The 20,865-nt window shown below is 37.0% G+C and overlaps 2 protein-coding genes across 2 annotated transcripts; one reads left to right on the top strand and one right to left on the bottom strand.

Moving 5' to 3' along the window:
- The first annotated feature begins 2,219 nt into the window (after positions 1-2,219).
- On the top strand, positions 2,220-14,253 carry LOC146379445 (organic cation/carnitine transporter 2-like). Its single transcript, XM_084940704.1, has 10 exons — positions 2,220-2,730; positions 3,135-3,238; positions 4,429-4,583; positions 4,687-4,858; positions 5,100-5,226; positions 7,064-7,161; positions 9,349-9,563; positions 9,801-9,983; positions 10,492-10,627; positions 11,609-14,253. The coding sequence occupies exons 1-10, from the start codon at positions 2,251-2,253 to the stop codon at positions 11,670-11,672; spliced, it is 1,734 nt and encodes a 577-aa protein (XP_084796830.1). The 5' UTR covers positions 2,220-2,250; the 3' UTR covers positions 11,673-14,253.
- Positions 13,935-20,865, bottom strand: LOC146379444 (organic cation/carnitine transporter 2-like). Its single transcript, XM_084940706.1, has 11 exons — positions 20,289-20,865; positions 18,598-18,780; positions 18,367-18,470; positions 17,494-17,648; positions 17,229-17,400; positions 15,864-15,996; positions 15,575-15,669; positions 14,914-15,128; positions 14,552-14,734; positions 14,260-14,395; positions 13,935-14,004 (listed from the first exon to the last, which is right to left on the bottom strand). Exons 1-11 carry the CDS (start codon positions 20,493-20,495, stop codon positions 13,935-13,937), a joined length of 1,653 nt encoding a protein of 550 aa, XP_084796832.1. The 5' UTR covers positions 20,496-20,865.

Genomic DNA, 20,865 nt, shown 5'->3' with positions numbered 1-20,865 from the left:
GAATATTCCAGCTGGGCCAGTCTTCAATTTCTTAACCACTTACTCAATTCAGGCCACATAAGAAAGGTTGTTTGTGGTCTTTATTCATTATACAGTAGAACCCCGACTTACAAAATTAATTCGTTCCCGAGGGTCTTTCGTAAGTCGAAAATTTTCGTAAGTCGAAGCACCCATCGCGCCTTTTGAGTAAGGCGATGCTGAACGATAGGCTATAGGCTAATTGCTAACTAGAACAACAATACGTCGTTCAAGTGGAACAGCGAAGCGCAATTACGAAAGCCAAGGGGTTGTCACATGATTCGGAAGGCATTGTGGGCATTGTAGGCTCAGCCAATCAGAGCCAGCGGATTTCATTACACGGGCAGAAATAGTGCCATTCAGCGCCTTCGTAACTTGAATTTTTCGTGACATGGGGTATTCGTAAGTCGGGGTTCCACTGTATACAGAAAGAAAGATCAAAAGTATACAGATAAATCGTTTCCCAAAGTGAAAATACTCATCTATACATGAAAATTTAATCCTGAAGTTATTTACTGTCTACAGACAAGTTTCCTTCTAATTGCATAACAACATTTAAAAACATATCAAGTTGTAACAATCACGTGAGAGTCCAGCAGCAGGTGGAATAAAGAGTCTTGCTTAACAGCTCTAACAAAGGGACTTACAGATCCTCAGGTGACACATGTTGAAAAGACCACATAGATTATACAGCAACATGCATTTGAAACATTGCAATGAACAGTTATGTTTCTACTTAATAAAGCCTGGAAAACACAAACACTTATGTAACATCAAATAAGGCTTTTAAAACATGTATCATGTATAATGGTAAATATACTGCCGGCTTTTTCTAATCTAATTCATAAACAATTAATGTTACTGATGTTAATGAAGAGCATGTGTCTCCAGTGTCAGCCTGCATGATTTCCTTGTTAATGCTTGGGTGAAAAACAGCAGTGTACACAATCATTAACCCAAGCTTTACCAGCAAGCAGGCTTTCATTGAGGAGATCATGTTTTACACAATCAGTAAATGCAGAGGCTGGGATTACATGCATGTGACAGTTCTTTCATGATAATGGTTTGTATAAAGATTAGATATGGCGGTAAGACTATCCTACTCTTTGAGCAGAGGGAAAATTACAAGAGCAATGCGCTCCCCCCCCCCCCCCTCTCATTTACCCTCTATCTAGCTGTAATTTTTTTTCATTTAATTTTAATAATCGACAGACATTCTGATACACAGTGTTCATTCTTCATTGGTTTTTGGTACTAATGTAGAACAATGTGTACAGTTTAAGCTGGAATGTAAGTGAGTGGTGGCTGGAGCCGTATTTGCTGATCTAGTGGTATCCACCTTCTATAAGTCTGTTACCTAAAATGTTGAACAAGGGTCATAATGCTTAAGTAATCAACTGTTTAGGAAATTATGAGAGTGTTCGACTTCATGGTCTTTTTGTGGCAGTTCAATTCAGGAGAAAGACACAGTACAACAAAAAAGGTGTCTGGTCTTTGGGGAGGGAAGACTTTAGGGAACTATAACCAAAGAGAATACTGCGCATCGTTATCTGGCCTTGGACTAAAGATAATTTCCCATAGGTGTCATTACGATAATAAAAGAGTCCAGAGTGCATTCTGTATGGCAAGACTAAAGTAAGGAATTTGGAAACACAACTTCCAGTGCAGGGGTAAGACCTTGTCCTTCCTGGACTGTCCCTAATGATGGACTTTTCCTTAGCAGATAAACCCAATGCACATTTTCTTGTTGTACCTCAGGAAAAAAGCTTTGGCTCACATGTCAAGTGATGTAAATCAGCATAGATCATGGCAGCTAGTTAAAACATATACAAAAGGACACTTGTGTAAATCAAATCGAGTATTTTGCTATCATTATTACTTTGAAATTCTTTTAAAATCAGTAATGTTTTATTTGTGCTTTTGAGTATTAGGAAATAGAAATGAGAGATGCTGTAGCTGTCATAATGCACGTGGACTAAAATGCATAAAAAAATCGATATTTTAACACTTGCATGGCTACAGTTTCTATACATATATTAGGAATGCCTCTTATTATTCAGTACAGATAAAAGCAGACCTTTGGGGGCTTAACAATGTATTATTGTGTCATGCAGTTTAAATCACGGATTGCCCCTTTAAAGACAAGTTAATTTGGGGAACATGGACAATAATTAAAACGGCGCGAGGTGGGAGGGATGGTTTAGTAGTTGAAACAAAAGCTCTGCTTAAGAAATGCCCACTCCAGTCACCATTTCATTTTTCTTAACTCTGGCCCACTGTGTGAACCCTGAGCCGACAGAAACCAGTAAGATGACGGACTATGAAACTTCAACGGCTTTCCTCGGAGAGTGGGGATGTTTCCAGCAGCAGGTGTTTTTCCTCCTTTCTTTGACCGTCATCCCTAACGGTTTGACTGCCCTTTCCACGGTGTTCCTAGCCGACACGCCGTCCCACCACTGCCTCATACCCGCGCATCTCAACCTCACCCCCGCGTGGAGGAACAGCAGCATCCCGCTGGAGCAAGAGAGCAGCCAAGGTGGCGCGTTGGTGCGCAGCAGGTGTTCCAGATACAAACTTGTTGATATCCTGAGTTTCTCTGAAAAAGGCTTGCTGCCCGACGTTGATGTGAATCTGTCTACTGTGCCGAAAGAAAGCTGCTTGGACGGATGGGAGTATGACCAGAGCATCTACATTTCTACTATCATATCGGAGGTATATATACACACCTTTTTTCTAAATGCGGAAAAGGCTGCTTCTGCTTTTATGCTGAGGTAGAGCTAGGCGACTGTGTATAGCCCTATAGGTTAAATGTTGTGATATACAGGAAGTGTGTTAGCTAAACTCGTGTTATTATGGGAATTCATCACAAAGTCAAACACGATGTGGCAACAATTTCTCAAATAACACAAAATCTCTAATTTGTGGAAAACTGGCCCTAGGTTGTGTGGTTTACAGGAACAATGCTGTTTTATGCTTTTAGATTGTTGTTTAACATCTGGAACACACTGGGCTGTTTGTTTTTTCTTGAAGAGAAAACACAACAACAACAACAAAAAAAACAGCAAACCTTTTTGAGTGTGATCTGCACTGTATATATCTTCTATGTGTTTTTTCAGTGGGACCTGGTTTGTGATGAAAGCTGGAAGAAACCACTGACTTCTTCTTTCTTCTTCTGTGGAGTTCTCACCGGTTCCTTCATTTCAGGACAGCTCTCTGACAGGTTATGGACAAGATAGCTTAATTCAGTTAAATTCTACTTATTATTATTATCAATTGTTAAATTCTAGTCCTATGCTTCAAAGTTGAGCTAGAGTACTATTGATCTACTGAATGAACACATGTGGAGTAATGTGACCTAGCACATTTAATCTAGTATTTACTGAGGAATAGTTTTTTTTTTTTAAAAAAAACTGTTATGCCCAGCTGTTTATTAATATAGCTAATCCTACCACACTATATGTTAGATATGATATATAAATAAATGCCCTTAAGCTCATATCTATTGCTACAGAACTAAGCTGTTGAACAAAAGTCACTGCATACAGTAGGCTAATCAGGATGCTCAAGTTAATTATACACTTCCATTCCACAACTCTGTGTGTCACAGCATCAGTGAATCACAAAATGATACAATTTTGAGCCGCATGTTAATCATCCAGATTAATTTTTTAAAAACACATTAATTTATATTTATTAGCAAAACAGTGTCAAACCACATGTTACAAATGTTTTACCACGTGTCCTGATACTAAACTGGTCAGCTTCCAGTCGAGACCAGCTATCTATAGCTCTGCTGTACTATGAAACAAAAAAATAAAACAAGAAAGGACCCTATGCAAGGCAAGATATCTCTCTTTTCAAACTATTGCAACTATTGCAAAAAAAGATGAAAAACAGGCCTTAGAACAAATGATGATAGATGATTCATAACTCATTGCATTTTGTTTTTATTGAAAGCAGCTCTTGCATAATCCCTCACAAAGTCTAAACACATTTCCAGCACAACTCAGAAGCCAAGTTGGGTTAAAGGGGAAATCCATTGTTACTCATTAGAGTAAGATTTTGGGGGGCAAACTTAAATAATTAATTGTTTGCTTATGTCTCAGAAAACCACACAATTTCAGACTATTTCATTTGTACTGGACGGAAGCTAATGGCAGGGGCGAGGATGAACTATCCAGTAAAGTTGCTGTAAAACAAAATTGTAATTAAAAAGAAGCAAAGAGATGCAGTATCAGGGGATTGGTCAGTCTATATGGTATTGGTAGTCATTAAGTGCACATGTCGTCTCATTGAAGTACACGTAGAAAAAAAGAATATATGAGACCTTATTGTTGTTGTGAATTTGACTGACTCTCCCACTTTATAAAACATGCTGATTTGTTCAGTCCTGCTGTATTTCAATTTCAGGTATGGGAGAAAAATAGTTCTGTTTGCTACTCAGGCAATTCAGACAGTATTCACATTGATCCAGGTCTTCTCTCCATCTTGGACGGCGTTCTGCGCCCTGTTCTTTGTCGTTGGTGTGGGCCACATTTCCAACTATGTGGCTGCGTTTGTGTTAGGTACTCTATTCAAAAGTTTTCAGATATGTTTTTTATAATGCAAAACTTTTATGTAATGTAACTTGTAATTTGAATGTTTTTTATTTATTTATAATTTTCCAAGGAGCGGAGATATTAAGCCCATGTGTGCGGACTGTTTATACCACGGCGGGTGTGAATCTGTTCTTTGCTGGGGGCTACATGCTTTTGCCGTTCTTTGGTTTCTTCATCAGGGACTGGAGGATGCTCCTCCTAGGCCTTTCACTGCCTGGCTTCTTCTTTGTGCCTCTCTGGTGGTAGGTAGGTGTGTGTTTGTGTGTGACTGTACATGTTACGGTAACTGATAATGCACAGCTGTACATCTGGGGAGTGTTAGGATTTTTTTTTAGTGTAATCAAATTATTTTCCCTTGGATCCTTTTTAATGAAGCCAGTAAAAAATATTGACAAAACATTTACATGATGTCCTGACTGCGCTTTCTTTGGTTTGAAAAGGCTGAGCCTCTGTTTCTGCCCCCTCTTTTGTTTAATGAAAAAGGTTTATCCCAGAGTCTCCTCGGTGGCTACTCTCTCAGGGAAGGATAGAAGAAGCTGAGGCCATAATCAGAGACGCTGCTAAGAAGAACAAGGTTGAGCCTCCATCAGTCATCTTTAGTCCCTTGCAGGTGAGACCTTTTTGGGTGCAGTGCTAGAAAAGCAGCAGTTCTTTTAAAATATTTAGGGAAGACAAAAATGCCTTATCTGTCAGTGTTTTCTCTGTAACTGTGAAAATCTGTTACTGTCACTACACAAATAATTTAGAAAGAAGGCTGTTTTACTGGAGATAGGATTGCTGTTTTTCTTTTTTTCAGAAATCACTTAGACACTATAATATTAATGACTGAACAAAATAGTAAGACGGTAAATATTTCTTCTTTAACAGGAAAAATTTCAATGCATACACCTACAATTAAATTGTGTTTTAATATTCCAACTGAATTTTCAGTATTTCTAGGTGAAAGGGCAAGAAGCATGAACCTTTTCAGGTTCACTGCTCAGTGTGCATTGTGATGTAATCCTTTACTGTTTTCCTGTTTGCTGCATGAATGAACGTTAATCTGGCGGCTAGCAGACAGACACGTTGTCAAGGTTTATTTAACACCTTTCCTTCTTGCACTCTTGCACTGGATAATGTGCCTTTTAACTATTGAAGGAAGTCGACTTTAATCGACAAGGAGTTTTCAACGTGCTGAAAAGAACACCAAGCACTTTTATATTGTGCTTGAGTACAGCTGTACATGTGTTATGAGCCTAAATGTGCATATGTTAGATAGGTTAGCTGATAAGTGGTTGAGTATATGGTTAAACCTGTAAGGCCTAAACTTTAACAGCAGTTGAACGAAAGTGTCTATTGCGTAAGAACTGATTAAACCTGTAACTGCAAATAAAGGTAAGTTTATGAAAGAAGCTGTGAAGACAACATGTTTCTTAATATTACCTTGGTTTTTGTCTACCTGAATTCACTTCATAGACAACTGTCTATTAAAAAATGAAAGACACCATTACCAAGAAACTGAAAAGAACCCTTAAATCCAAAAAAACGGTAGATTTCTGAGATTGAAACATGAAATAAATCAAACTGTTAATTGCAGTAATAGTGTTCATTGTTAAAAAAAAAAAAAAGATCACATGCTTAATAATGGAAAATTACCAGTTGAACTCTACGAAAGAACTTTAAAAAGTGGGTCTGTTTTTTTCCACAATGCATTCCTCCATTCAGATGACCTCTGTGTTATTTTTTTCAACTTTGGTTTCTTGAACTCTATTCAAGAAACCAAATTGCCACATTCATGAACTTTATCCTGCGCAGCAATCTCTCCCCCTTAGAGATAATGTACCCTTAGCATGGGTTACAAAATGTTGTTTTTTTTTCTCTATCTGTTTATTGTAACTAGGTCTAGAACAATATAGATGTCCAATGTCTTTATGGAAGCACATTTTTTATATTTTTGTGAACAGATCTGCTAAAAAATGTGTAGAGTTAGCATTTATTTGGTGTCATTTCTGGAAACTGGGAGTGGATTATGGTGGTTTTTGAGGGATTGTTTTTTTGGGGGGGAATAAAAAGCTGAATACTTGACTGCTGTCTGTTTCAAATTATAAACATCTGTTTCAAGCAATCCATGGGGATATGATTAGCTTACAAATGTGGTATTACTGCAAATGGCAGTATAATATGCGGTTTAGGGGATATAAATGCATTCCCTCCCCCAACTTTATTATTATACACGGAAATATTGGCTCATTTAAATTAAAATCCTCACATTTGAATATACTGTACACACACACACACACACACACACACACACACACACACACACACACACACACACACACACATATATACATATATATGGAAAATCTGACCCTGAACCCACAAGCTTCACTCTGGTTACATTACTTTCAGACTGATGGCTCTGCTTGTTAAGTGTTTGTTATTCCACATGCATCGATGCCCCGCAGGAACAACTTAAGCCTGAGAAGAGAAGGGCCCACAACATCTGTGACCTGCTTCGTTCTCGAAACATCCGCTGGATCTCTGTCACGCTGTGGCTGATCTGGTGAGTCCCTGCTGTCCCACCTGACCCTCACATTTGGTACCGTGACCCTGCACACACACAGCTACACACATTCAAGCACTCACATGTAGGCATAAACACACACGACTGCTCACATTCACATACAAAGTTTTAACCTGTTCATGCATCACTTTAACCACATGTCAGCCTGTTTCACTAACAACAAATAATGACCTGTCGGGTGCTGTGAAGCCTGCAACTAAGATCAAAATCAGGTTTTGCGTAACTGCACAGTATGCCTGTATTCGTCCTGTGCACGCTTCCTTGCTGAGTCCGAAAACAGATGCAGCTGCATTTCTGTTTGATCAGGAAACAATTCGATCTAGCTTTACACAGTTAAATCTTTGCTAGTGGATAAGATTATATTTTTTCTTAACCTCTGAAGTTAAAAATATTAATATGAAAATATTTTTAGGATGCATATCCTGAAAATATCAATTGGAATAAATATGTATTCACACATTGCATATTACAATTAACTGACTTATAAAACTCAAATTTTTCATTTCTCTTTCTATTAAAAACTTGTTTTGAGTGCTTTAGGGTTCCTGTAGGGGAAACCCAAGATAAGGTTGAGTTGTGGTTCTAGTTTGGCTTGCTTTTGTAATTTTTAGCTAGTCACCTTGTATATAAACGGGCGGCTGTGGCTACAGTGTAGCTTGCCATCACCAGTGTGTGAATGTGTGTGTGAATGGGTGGATGACTGAATGTGTAAAGCGCTTTGGGGTCCTTAGGGACTGGTGAAGCGCTATACAAATACAGGCCATTTACCATAAACTAAAAAATGGACAAAGACTGCATGACATCACCCAATGATTTCTATCTGCTTTGAAGTTGTGGTTTTATGTGTTGCAGTCTTATTATTTTAGCCAAAATTGTCAATTTATGGACGTTGATGTGCTAAACAAGCTAGCAATGCTAGCTAGCTTGGTTAGCAAGGCGTATCCATACACACTATAGATGCATTGCACACACAAAGATACCTGTTAGTTAGTGTTAACATACTAAAAAAAAGCTTAAATGAAATGTGGCACAGAGCTGGGAACATACTCAGCACCTACCTGTCACCACAGTGAGTTTAAAACATAGATGTAGCTTGAAAAAATGTTGCCAATACAAAAGTGACTGAAGCCTACATTCTTCAGAAATCAATGGATGAAGTTGCAGTAGCTGCAGCCATCTTAAAACTGTCTATGCCGCTCACTCAGTGCAACCATGTTCCTTATCTGCCATAACTTTGAGGCTTAAGGCAACTTTTGAAAAAAGACAAAAATAAAACTAAGTCCCCTATTAATATAAAATGAAAAAATAGCTCTAGGTTTATTTTGTTTCTTTCTAGGCATAAAAACTGTAAAGTACGGAAGCGTAGAGCAGCCACCCAGGCAAAAGAAAAATAGAGCTATATCATGTTATAACGTGAAAAGTTTATTGTTCTAACAATATACTTTTCATGTTTGTACAATATACTATCACGTTAGTACAAAATACTTTTCACGTTTGAACAACATAATATCACGTTATTACAACATACATAATTATCACGTTTGTACAATATAATATTTATATTGTACGAACGTGAAAGGTTTTTGTTATAACGTGATATTGTAATACTTTATAGGATATTGTACAAACATGAAAAGTATATTGTTAGAAAAATAAACTTTTCACATTATAACGTGATATAGCTCTATTTTATTTTATTTTTTTGCCTGGCTGGCTGGCAGCTCTACACGTCAGTAGTAAAGTACTTCAGGGCTTTTGATGCCATTATCAACTGACCCTAGAAAATTTCATTTTGGCTTTGTTTTTCAGCACTTGAAGGAACCACTTGGACACTCACTAACTGTGTTTATCTGCACTTTTAAAAGTTAAACAAAATTCTAAAATGGATGTTCTTAAAACATTATGAAGCTCTACAAAGCTAAGACAAACTTATGTTACACCACCTAAAATACTGGATTTAGTCTTTCATCTATAACATACCACACTTCTCACTTTTAGTGGAAGTTTTGTAGATGTTGCCATCACAACATCTACAGTGTCAAACCACCAAAAAACTAAAGTCTGTTGTTGATACAATGTTTCGTTATGTTTCTGACTACTTTGTAGTGCCATACTATTGAGATGTACAGAATAAGGATACAAAAAGGACACTTTATATCCTCACAGGAACACCTTGACCATTGCCTACTTTGCCGTTTCCCTGAACACGGCAAACCTTCATGGGAATGTGCACTTCAACTGTTTCCTGTCAGCTCTGGTGGAGATACCAGCCTACATTTTGTCATGGACTATGTTTCGCTGGTTTTCCAGACGGCTGACTCTGTCCTCATCATTGTCCATGGGAGGGTTGTTTCTGCTACTCATTCAGCTTATTCCAACACGTATGGCACTTAAATGTTTTGTTCAAAACTGATTTATTATAGCTGTAATTTGTAATTTCTCTTTAATTATTATTATTTTATATCATTATATATTATGTTCACATGTTCTATTTTGAGTGTTGTTCTCATATTTATTGATTAAGTACAGTCATTTTCAATCTTTTGCAAAACTATACCGCTGTTTGAACAAATAACTTATATCAAACCTCGAACAATTTAATGTGTTTTTCCCCGTAGATCTGTTCTCTTTGGCGATAGCACTGGAGATGATAGGGAAGTTTGCAGTGACGACAGCGTATTCTTTGGTCTACGCCTTCACAGCTGAGATCTACCCAACTGTGCTGAGAAATACAGCTCTTGGTGCCTGTTCTATGGCCTCCAGAATAGGAAGCATTACTGCTCCATTCTTCATTTACTTAAGTAAGGATCTTGTGTCCTCTCTTCAAAGTTGTGTTAATCACTGGTCACAAGGATGAAAAAGAAACACGTTTAAAGTGAGGAGAACATATGCTAAGCATCCTGCCATTACATCTAGCTTATTCTTAGTTTCTCATTAAATGAAGGTGTGTTTATGCATTTCTTTTCATCTATTTTAGTAAATACTCTGTCACAGGGCTTGAACATTTAGACGTTCAGAGTCAGATAACTTGGCATTTTGAAGTTTGGAGTTAAACTAACTCCTCAAGGAAACCAGACCACACATGTCCAAGGAGAACATAGCAACTTAGAAATGTCCCAACTAGAACTAAACAACAAGAAATACCACCAGCTGAAGTCTAATAAAAGACTTGATTAGCAATCAGAAAGGAAACAACAGCCTTCAGTTAAAATTTACAAGTTTCTTAGCATTTAAGGGATTTTTTTTTTGTAACCATTGTAGGCAAGGTTGTTTTTCACTTTCTTCACTTCCTTTGATATGTTGCCACAGGAAGCTATTCCGTTTCACTGCCTTACATCCTTATGGGAAGCCTTACAGCCTTAGCAGGGTTGCTGAGTCTCCTGCTGCCTGAGAGCTTTGGAATGCCTTTGCCTGAGACCATTGATCACATGCAGCACTTCCCCGGGTAAAGAAAGAGTTTCATTATAGAGTGAGATTAGGTAAAAAGATTATTTTGCTCTTTTTTTCAGTGTAGTTTAAATTTACAATTGTTGCGGGTTTGGTAGTTTTACTTTCCGGTGTTATAAAGAGAGGCCAATCTTTCAATTTTAAATAGTTTTAAACATAAAGTTTAAATTTCTTTTTTCTTGTATCACAATTTTATATTATTATATATATTTTTTTCAAAAAATGTGTTTGCTTAAATTTTAAACTTAAAAAAAAGAAAGATACAGATTACTCTTTTACCCAACTCTGTTAATTTTTGGTGTGTTATTTAGTTCACAAGCTCAAACACATTTGCCCTTTGATTATTTTTCTCAACAGCTAAACTGAATGTGCAAAGATTAGATTCTTGCTTGTTTAATAAGTAACGTCTATTTGCATATATAGAGAAGAGTAACGTCTATTTGCATATATTGAAAACACCCTCATCTGCCCTGCATCTTGCCTACATGCAGTTAGTATCAGGGATTATCGTAATGTAATATATATTTCTCAATATATTTGTCATAGCTACAATTGTGTTTAATCAGATAAAGGTAAAAAAACTATGATAAAAAGCTCACTGCATAAAAGACTGACTGTGCTTTGCTGTCATCTTGACCATGTCTATATGCCTAAATGCACTGAGTTGCTTAGATATATGTGTTCATGAGCAGTTGAACCTATTGAAGTGGACAGTGAGTGTATGCAATATACTGAACTCATAACCAAAACAACTGTACCACAGTTTACAATATTTTATTGGTGTCGCTATTATTTAGTAACTCGGAAATTTACCCAGATTCGCCCAGTCTGGTCAGCCAATCCCATATAACAGATATTAAAACATATAGTGGGAATCAGATAATTGTTTGACAAGTGTTTCCACTTCCTCTTTAGTCCAGGACAGAAAATCAACAGAAAATGCTTGATTATGACTTTATTTTTTCTTCCTTCTCTGCAGATGCTGTCAGAGAAAGCCTTACACTGTCACACACATGAGAGAAGAGGAAAATGCTCCTGAATGAAAGACTACATAAACAAGGAGCAAAGCGAAAATCTGACTTGATTCGAATCACTGGATGAGCAGAGATTGTGTACTCATTTCCACTAAGTGACCTCTTTATGGACATAGGTAAAATTATTGCTGTGTTGTCACTGGATGTATAAAATTATATCAGTTCAAGGGGACCAGAGAGGTAATTTCCTTACAAAACTGGAAAATATTTTTTTATATTATAGCAAAAAAATATTATAAAAGGAAGCTTATACTCACCACCAATTTGACAACATTAGGATGTACAGTAGGAAACTTGAAAAAGTAACTTGCGGAAAGTTTGTAGAAATTCAGTACTTTGCTTAGAATATAGTGGGAATACATAATGCATTTTTAATGGAAGGTTTATTCATTAATTGCTTACCATGAACCATGATCTGACCATGATCTGCCACTCTGAATGACATCATACATGAGTATGCCATAAAATACCCAAATACCACAAAGTAATTCTGATTGTGATCATAAGACACCAGGAAGTAGATCGGCTAGTAGTAGATCAGCTCAAGGCCACAACTTAAGGGGGGCTTATAAAAACAAACACACAAACAAGTAACCATTATAATCTAATGTAATAAAAATAATGTTTTTTTTGGATATAGCTGTTAATCAGATGCAACCAATTACATGGTGCTGCATGTCAGAAGAAGTTCTATAGGCTAACTAATTACTAAGTTACACTAGAGCAGGGGTGTCGAACTTCAGGCCTCAAGGGCTGGTGTCCTGCAGGTTTTAGATATCACCCTGGGTCAACAAACCTGAATCAAAAGATTAGTTCATTACCAGGCCTCTGGAGAACTGCAAGACATGTTGAGGAGTTAATTCAGCCATTTAAATCAGCTGTGTTGGATCAAGGACACATCTAAAACCTGCAGGACACCGGCCCTCGAGGCCTGGAGTTTGACACCTGTGCACTAGAGTAAAAGTAGGGCAGCAATTTGATTGTGACTAGGAAACATGTTTGGTTTTCTGGTGATTGCACTGATTTGTTTTCTTTTTTTTTTAATATTTGGGAACTGACTACAAGTAGCTGCGTCAGCCAGCCTTTAGCCTTTGGGGGGCCACTTTCAAGGGTAAGGTGAATGCACAGCTGGCCTACAAGCCAACCTGTCATGAACAATCACCATCTGACTCAGACTGACTGCAGTCCTTCTCAGATGAACTGGTGAAGGTTTGAAAATAATTGCTGTCTAATTTAGGAACCCCATTCATTCACCAAATAATAACAAAGTAATAGACTGGCTCTGTTTTATTTTTGTTATTTCACCATCCTGATGCACCAAGGTCGCTTTGAAGGCAATTGAATGTGAGTGGTTGCAGACCTGGTTCCTGGTCTTTAACCCTTTCACGCATAGTTGTCACTACAGTGGACAGCTATTCAAAGGCTGTTTTCTTGTATTTGTGTCAGTGTTGATGGTATACTTGCACATAAACCACTACATTGGACACTGATGTGTCACTCCATACCCTGGCACCCACTGGACGTTTAATGTTACTGTAGATGTATGACGTGTTTCATTATTCATTCATTCATTTTTATTCATCTTTTCATGCCTAAAGATGAATAAAAATATTTAAGAAAAAAATCCTGATTGAGGTTGTTATAATTCATGCATGAAAGGGTTAAATCAACCATTTAAATGAAGTGAAATTAAGTTTACTGCACATGGTTGCAGTAACTTTGTTCATGCTGCAGTTTCCAATCACAGTTGTGCTTTCTGTGGCTGTAGCATAATAAATGAAGAAAGGGTAGGTAGAAGAGATAGATTTTCTGTCATTACTAAATCATTATTTCAGTACTCACTCTTTACACACAACAACAAATTCACTAATTCTTCACAAATTATGACTTCAGTTACAGAAAATTGTTCATAAAGTAATTATGAGTTTGTCAAACGTGCCCTATTGAAAATATTGCATATTAAACAAATGCAAACATGTAATAAAATAATGCTTTATGTTTCAAGATTAACCAAATTACATAGCAAAATTGCTGACAGCCTGTTCTGCTAACCAACAAGGACATTCAAAAATATTGGTTACATTAAATTTACCTTCAGTCATACACACTGTTAAAACAACATCGTCTGGATTCAAATTGTGTAATTACTTCGTTTTCTTCACCTTTATTACCATGTTATTACTGACTCCAATGCAAAGAACAGCAAAAACACAGCAGTGAGACACAGGAAGTAAAAACAATATATTTGTGAGTCATCAGTGTTGGAAACAATCATAGTCGACTTTCAAAAATCTTCACGTGTTTTGATTGTCCTTTTCTAGTAATGAAGGGACATTTCATTCTGTGCGGGACAAAAGACAAAGAAAACACAGTTTAGTTTTTGCAGAAAGGACGTCTGTAAAAGTGTCACCATCTTTGTGTTTACTGCCAAATTAGTTATTGCTATTTTGGTGCTTTTAAGACACACTAAGAGTCAATTCTTGTAGTTGCAGAGTTACTACGTTATCACAAGTCTGAGATCTACGTCTGAGGTCAAGTTTTTATGACAAGTTTCACATTCAATAAATATTACATATGTTCTTCCAACTGATCTCACCTTTCTCTTTTATGCATCTGTTCAATAGTTTGAGGCAAAGGCCGTCCGAAACTCTCTGGTAGGAACACAGTAGTGAAGGCAGACACAACAGCAAGAGTCCCCAGTGTAATATAAGGCAGATATTTAAAGTACTGACCTGCACAAAGACAGGGAGCAATTAGGACTGGAGAAAGGCCTTGGCCTTGTGTTTATGCAACGTAATGTAGTGTGGGAATTTGTAGTCTATACAGACCACTAGATATACTTGATAAAATGCTTATTATGAAGATTTGAGAAACATTCCTTCACTCACTCAGCTTTAACAAAAATGGTGCAATACAGCTTCCCACTCTGGATACAGTAGTACACATTCCTGTTGCAGTATTCCTGAGTACTGTTGGGAACAGTTCTGCTGTATATACAAACATCAGGGCAGTACCGGTGGTAATACCAAATTTGCCCACCATCTCTAGAGTAATAGACAGATATGATAGACCTGAAGGGAAAAAAAAATTAAAGATTTGTATAAGGCTATATACTAATTTGCTTCAGTACCTACTTCTAATGTCGGTATTTGAGATAAGATTTGCCTGAAAAAAACCTCAGACATATAAATAAATAAATAAAACCTCTGACACTCCTATGGACACAATATGGTGCATTTTTTCTGCTTACCATGAGGCACAAGTTGAATGAAATACAGTGATACTCCTCCAAGGAGCAAGATGCTTACGACAGCGAGTCGTCGTGGAAGGTATTGCAAAGCCAGCCAGCTGGTAATGTATGCTGGAACCTCCACGGCTGCTGAGATGAAACAGCTGATAAATGGATCGGCATGGAGTCGAGATGTATTTAGGGATAAGCCAAAGTAGCCAGTACTTAGAGTGAACCTGTAAACATATGTCAAATAAAACATGGTAGCAATCTGAAAAGGAATCTGCTTCATGCAATTGAAAGATGAGGTTTTTGTTATTAATCATATTACTACTGCACTTCTCACTACCAAAATCTATTGGGATTGCATTGAAAAGGACCTTCAAACGCTTGTCACCAGTGAATACTGCTAGTTGTGTTCACTGAGTGCCAAACCAGCAGGAATTATGTGTCTGCAAGGCCAGTGCAGCCAGCTCGCTGGTGATTATGGGCCTGCAGTGGGTGATGGTGCTACAAGTGCTTGTAAAAATATAATGTGAATAAATATGGCTTAGAGCAAAAAACTGCTCTTCTAAACAAAACTGTCTTTTTTCCTGTTCTCTCATCATTTATGGGAATTCAGCGATACACATAGGATATTCTATTCATCCCCAAAATATAAGTGCTTTGAATTACTACTCACCACACAAGGCAGAGAATGATCGATGTGTTTCTGATGTTTGCAGTCCTTAGCAGGCTGAAGATACTGTGATGTTCATTAGCCTGAGTCTTATCTGCCTAAAAGACACAAAATCCCAGTCTCAGCAGCTGTACATATGGCAATATCTGTTGCTCCAGGGTTCTATCCCTTTTTTGGTAACAGTAATATTTCTGATCATTTGGGTATTGTCGTGCGTAGTGCGAGAGATATTTATGTGTCTTCCTCAGATTCTCTTTACGTGCCTGAATGATTTAATTCAAAGCCAACTTACTGGTGAATCGTAATCATCAAAGATGACCTGTGGAGCCTCTACTTTGTTCTTCTTGGCAGCATATTTCACTATGCTCTCTGCTTCCTCCACTCTTCCCTGTGAAAGCAGCCACCGAGGAGATTCTGGGATTAACCTGCATCAGTATTCAACACAAAGAAACAAAAAGATTTAGCCTGGATCCGGTGGAACAGAAGTTATAGTATTGCTTATTACTCTCTTTGATGCTTGGCCAGAAGTTATATACTGTACAGGGTGGGCCATTTATATGGATACACCACAATAACATGGGAATGGTTGGTGATATTAAAGTCCTGTTTGTGGCACATTAGTATATGTGAGGGGGCAAACTCCTCAAGATGGTTGGTGACCACGGTGGCCATTTAGAAGTCGGCCATCTTGGATACAAATTTTGTTTTTTCAATAGGAAGAGGGCCATGTGACACATCAACCTTATTGGTAATGTCACAAGAAAAACAATGGTGTGCTTGGTTTCAACGTAACTTTATTCTTTCATGAGTTATTTACAAGTTTCTGACCACTTATAAAATTTGTTCAATGTGCTGCCCATTGTGTTGGATTGTCAATGCAACCCTCTTCTCCCACTCTTCACACACTGATAGCAACACCGCAGGAGAAATGCCAGCACAGGCATCCAGTATCCGTAGTTTCAGGTGCTGCACATCTCGTATCTTCACACCATAGACAATTGCCTTCAGATTACCCCAAAGATAAAAGTCTAAGGGGGTCAGATCGGGAGACCTTGGGGGCCATTCAACTGGCCCACGATGACCAACCCACTTTCGAGGAAACTGTTCATCTAGGAATACTCGGCCCTGGCACCCATAATGTGGTGGTGCACCATCTTGCTGGAAAAACTCAGGGAACGTGCCACCTTCAGTGCATAAAGAGGGAAACACATCATCATGTAGCAATTTCAAATATCCAGTGGCCTTGAGGTTACCATAATGAAGAATGGACCCACAGCCATTGACATGTCAATGGCTGTGAACAAAGAGAAACTTGTAAATAACTCATGAAAGAATAAAGTTATGTTGAAACCAAGCACACCATTGTTTTTCTTGTGACATTACGAATAAGTTTGATGTGTCACATGGCCCTCTTCCTATTGAAAAAACAAAAGTTGTATCCAGGATGGCCAACTTCTAAATGGCCACCATGGTCACCACCCATCTTGAGGAGTTTGCCCCCTCACATATACTAATGTGCCACAAACAAGACTTTAATATCACCAACCATTCCCATGTTATTACGGTGTATCCATATAAATGGCCCACCCTGTCTAATGAATTCATGAGAAGATAAACTTAACACAAATGCAGCTTTTTTTTTTCAAGAACAACCTACCACCAAAGAGGAAGGTAGAGAAGGCCAGGGAGAGATATACCTAACAGGAGATATGTCCAGTCCCTTAAAAAGTAGGCAAAGAGAGGAAGCATCATAAAGCCAAAGGCAAAGGCAAGACATACACCCATGGATGAGAAAAGGACCCGCACATTGCCAGTGAAGATTTCAGTGCCTGCACACAGAGAAAGCCAACAGAAGTTTTGAGGTAATGGAGGTTATTGGACACATTGTTGCAGTAACCAAAGAACCAAAAATATGCCTTTACCGAGCACAAAAGCAGAAACATAGTTAGAGATTTGTCCCAAACCACTGATGAACAGGAGGATGCAGAACACTGTCCAAGATGATGAGAAGATTTGAACAAAAGTGAAAAGAGTCTGAAGTGCCATGGTCAGAAACAGAACTGGCTTTCTTCCAAATCTACAGCGAAAAGTCAAAAGATGAAATAAGTGTAAAAAAACAAATAAGACATACTGCGTATCATAAAGTATTTATTATAAAGTATTTATTAAAAAGTATACTTGTGTGTTTATTGGTAATAGCAATATAATACTCTGCAATAAAGTAAAAATGTAATGAGGACTTTTATTACATGCTAAACAGAGCAATTGTAGAAATTAAAAACACTTTATAATACGGCCTGAAACTATTAACTATATAAGAGTGTAATTCGCCTGTAATTAAATGGAATTTAAACACATTTTATTTGAAATTATAATAATTAAAATATTTAAAAAATATATATTTTTTTAAGAATTACATTTACTTACAGTCTTAAATGTATGTACACTAGAATAAGGCGATAACAAGTTGTGGTTTTGCAGGAAAAAAGAAATAAGAAATAAACAATAAATAAATATTGTTTGTTTTTCCACAAAATTAAATTGTATTTTGTATAATTACATTACTTATTACTGTTTGTAAGAATTGCACTTATTCTAGTGTACCTAACTTTAAGTATTTGTAGGTAAATATAAGTACATTTTAATTTCAAATAAAATAAATTGAAATTAAGTCTAATTACAGGAAGCCATATTATAAAGTATTAATATGTAATGATAGCTAGAAAGAATTTAAAAGATCAATATACAGTTTGTGCTGCTTAAAAGGGGGAAACAAGTATTATTTTTAACTTTACCTGTCTGACAGCTGTCCTGAAAAAAAGGATCCAACTAAAACTCCCATGAAGTAAACTGTGGAAGTAAACGGCTGCTTCCACTCTTCACTGCACACCAGGTCAAACTGAAACGTCCAGGCATAAAAAATTGAATAGAACAATACAAAGACTTCAGGTGCTGTTTATGCTTGGTCAGATCTTAATTTTCAATTGTCAATCATTATTCAAATATCTTCTGTATTACACACTTACCTCAGAGACTATAGTGGAAATATAGATGTCTTTGCTATAGCTCCACCCATCAACACACCCCTCTTGCTCCAGGTTAGTGAGATTAACATCCTGGCCTGGAATATATCCCTGAGCTGAAAGATTTTTGACCACATCCAGCCTGTATCTCCGACATCTGCTCAGCTCCAGCTTCCCATTCACCATCTTGCAGGTAAATAAATGCATTAATTTATTTACTTTTCTGTGAAATTGTGTTGAATACCATACTATAAAGGAAATAGCATGCTCTAGAAAGATAAAGAAAAACAAATCTAAAGTAACTGCAACAACAACAAAACAAACCAGAAAGCAAGCAAACAGAAACAAACAAACAAACAAATACTGAAATGTAGAACTGGAAAACAGAAGAATTAGGTTATTGACAAAAGAGGGAAAAAAAACAAAACTAAACAAGAAACAAAATACTTTCAAAATAAAACCGGAAGTAACCTAGGGGGGAATTACCTAAAAGAGACAGGTGTACACTGGAAAGGCCAGATCAAAGTAAAACACAAGCGATCACAATACAATTCAAAAAACCAACAGAAACAAGATCACAAAGTTTCAACTAAAGATTAGACACAGAGGCATTACTCTTGTAAAGATAATCTTAAAACCTGTAAGAACTCTAAAAAACACAACTCAAAACTAAAGCTAAAATAAAGAATGGTTAAAAATAAACAAGAATGCAAAGTCCAAAACCATAAAACCCCAAACCATGACAGTATTTTGACCACTTAGTGCTCATAATAACCCTTCACACATATAAATATATACCCTATCATAAAATATGGTCATTCTACTTTATTGAGCTTAAAGCTAAAGCTGGCTTTGCAGAATGCAAAGAAAATACATCTACAAAGCTGCAAATATGATCATTAAAGTAAATATCAGACACACACATTTAAACATTTGCACATCCTCCAACATTAACATTTAATTCAAACATACAACATGTTGTCTTAGAAAAAAAGTAGGTAATTACAAGTAATTGTGAATTCGCTTTAACTGTCCTGCCCACTAAATGGGTCTGAATGTGATTATAAATAATATATAATTGTGTGTTACTGTATATGCCTTTTAAAGTGTTGGTATTGGGCTGGTATTGCATTTGACTAACTCTGTTTCTAAAGAAGGAAGCTAATTCAAATGTAGCTTTTTTATGCTGTGCTGGCTGACTGACTGAGTGACATTCACAGACTTTTAGTGGGAACTATCATTCCTTCCAACCATGCAGCATTTCCTTTGCCACTGACTGTCATACAAATCCAAAGCAGATTTCGCCCCACCTTAAATGATTCATATTTTCAAATATAAATTTTGTTATCATGACTCATCTGTCATAACGACTTAGTTACAGAACGCATTGTCGAGAAGTTATCTTGCACAAGCCAGACTTTTATAATGATGTTCCAGTTTGTGTATCAAAGCTGCAGAGTGAAAATACTTTTTCTCTTTCAGCTAAATTTTTGCTTTATGTGAAGTTTTTCTTTGTCTTGTAATTCACAACTCAAATTTCATACTGACATTTCAGACTAAATACATTAAATACCATAAAAGAAAATATTAGATTTAGACGCTTTGATTGCAACACTGACACAACTTATCTGTATTGGTGCTGTAAAGATTACATGCAGCTCTTCTTGTTTCTTTTAATTAATAAACTTCTTTACCTCCATTGGAATGATAGCTTGATGCCAGTCTTCTGTCAAGTTAATAGCGGGAACCAGGCAGTGGTGTCTGGGAATGTCAGTCAGGAAGATGAGGGAAAAAGCACCAAATCCATTTGGCAACACGCTGGCACAAAGTAGGAAGAAAACACTTTGCTGGAAATGTCCCCAATGACCAAGAAATGCTGTGACTTCATCATAATCCTGCATACTCTTGGAATTCTGTCTTTTAAATCACTTCTTGATCCAAAGTAAAAAATACTCTTTAAAGCAAAAGTTGCATAAATAAATAAGTGCTACTCTGAAAGTGAGGACTCCAGAAACTCTGCAGAGCTTTTATGTTGTGTGCATTCTTAAAGGTATCAACTCCAAATTTGACTTTTTATAGTCATCACTGGGTTATAGATTACAAAGGCAATAACAAAATTCTCAGATGTTGAAAGATAATCTTTGACCATCACTTGCATAATAGGTTTCCAAGAAATATGGGAAAACTTCCAACTTGTGCAAGACAGCATTTATTATTAACCATCAATTGAGGATTTATTGGTTTGTTTACATGAAGATTATCATATCTAGC

Source organism: Perissodus microlepis, chromosome 10 (assembly GCF_051167445.1).
Source record: "Perissodus microlepis isolate ML-2025 ecotype Zambia chromosome 10, ASM5116744v1, whole genome shotgun sequence".
Lineage (NCBI taxonomy): Eukaryota > Metazoa > Chordata > Actinopteri > Cichliformes > Cichlidae > Perissodus > Perissodus microlepis.
This window is presented reverse-complemented; position numbering and strand designations above follow the sequence as displayed.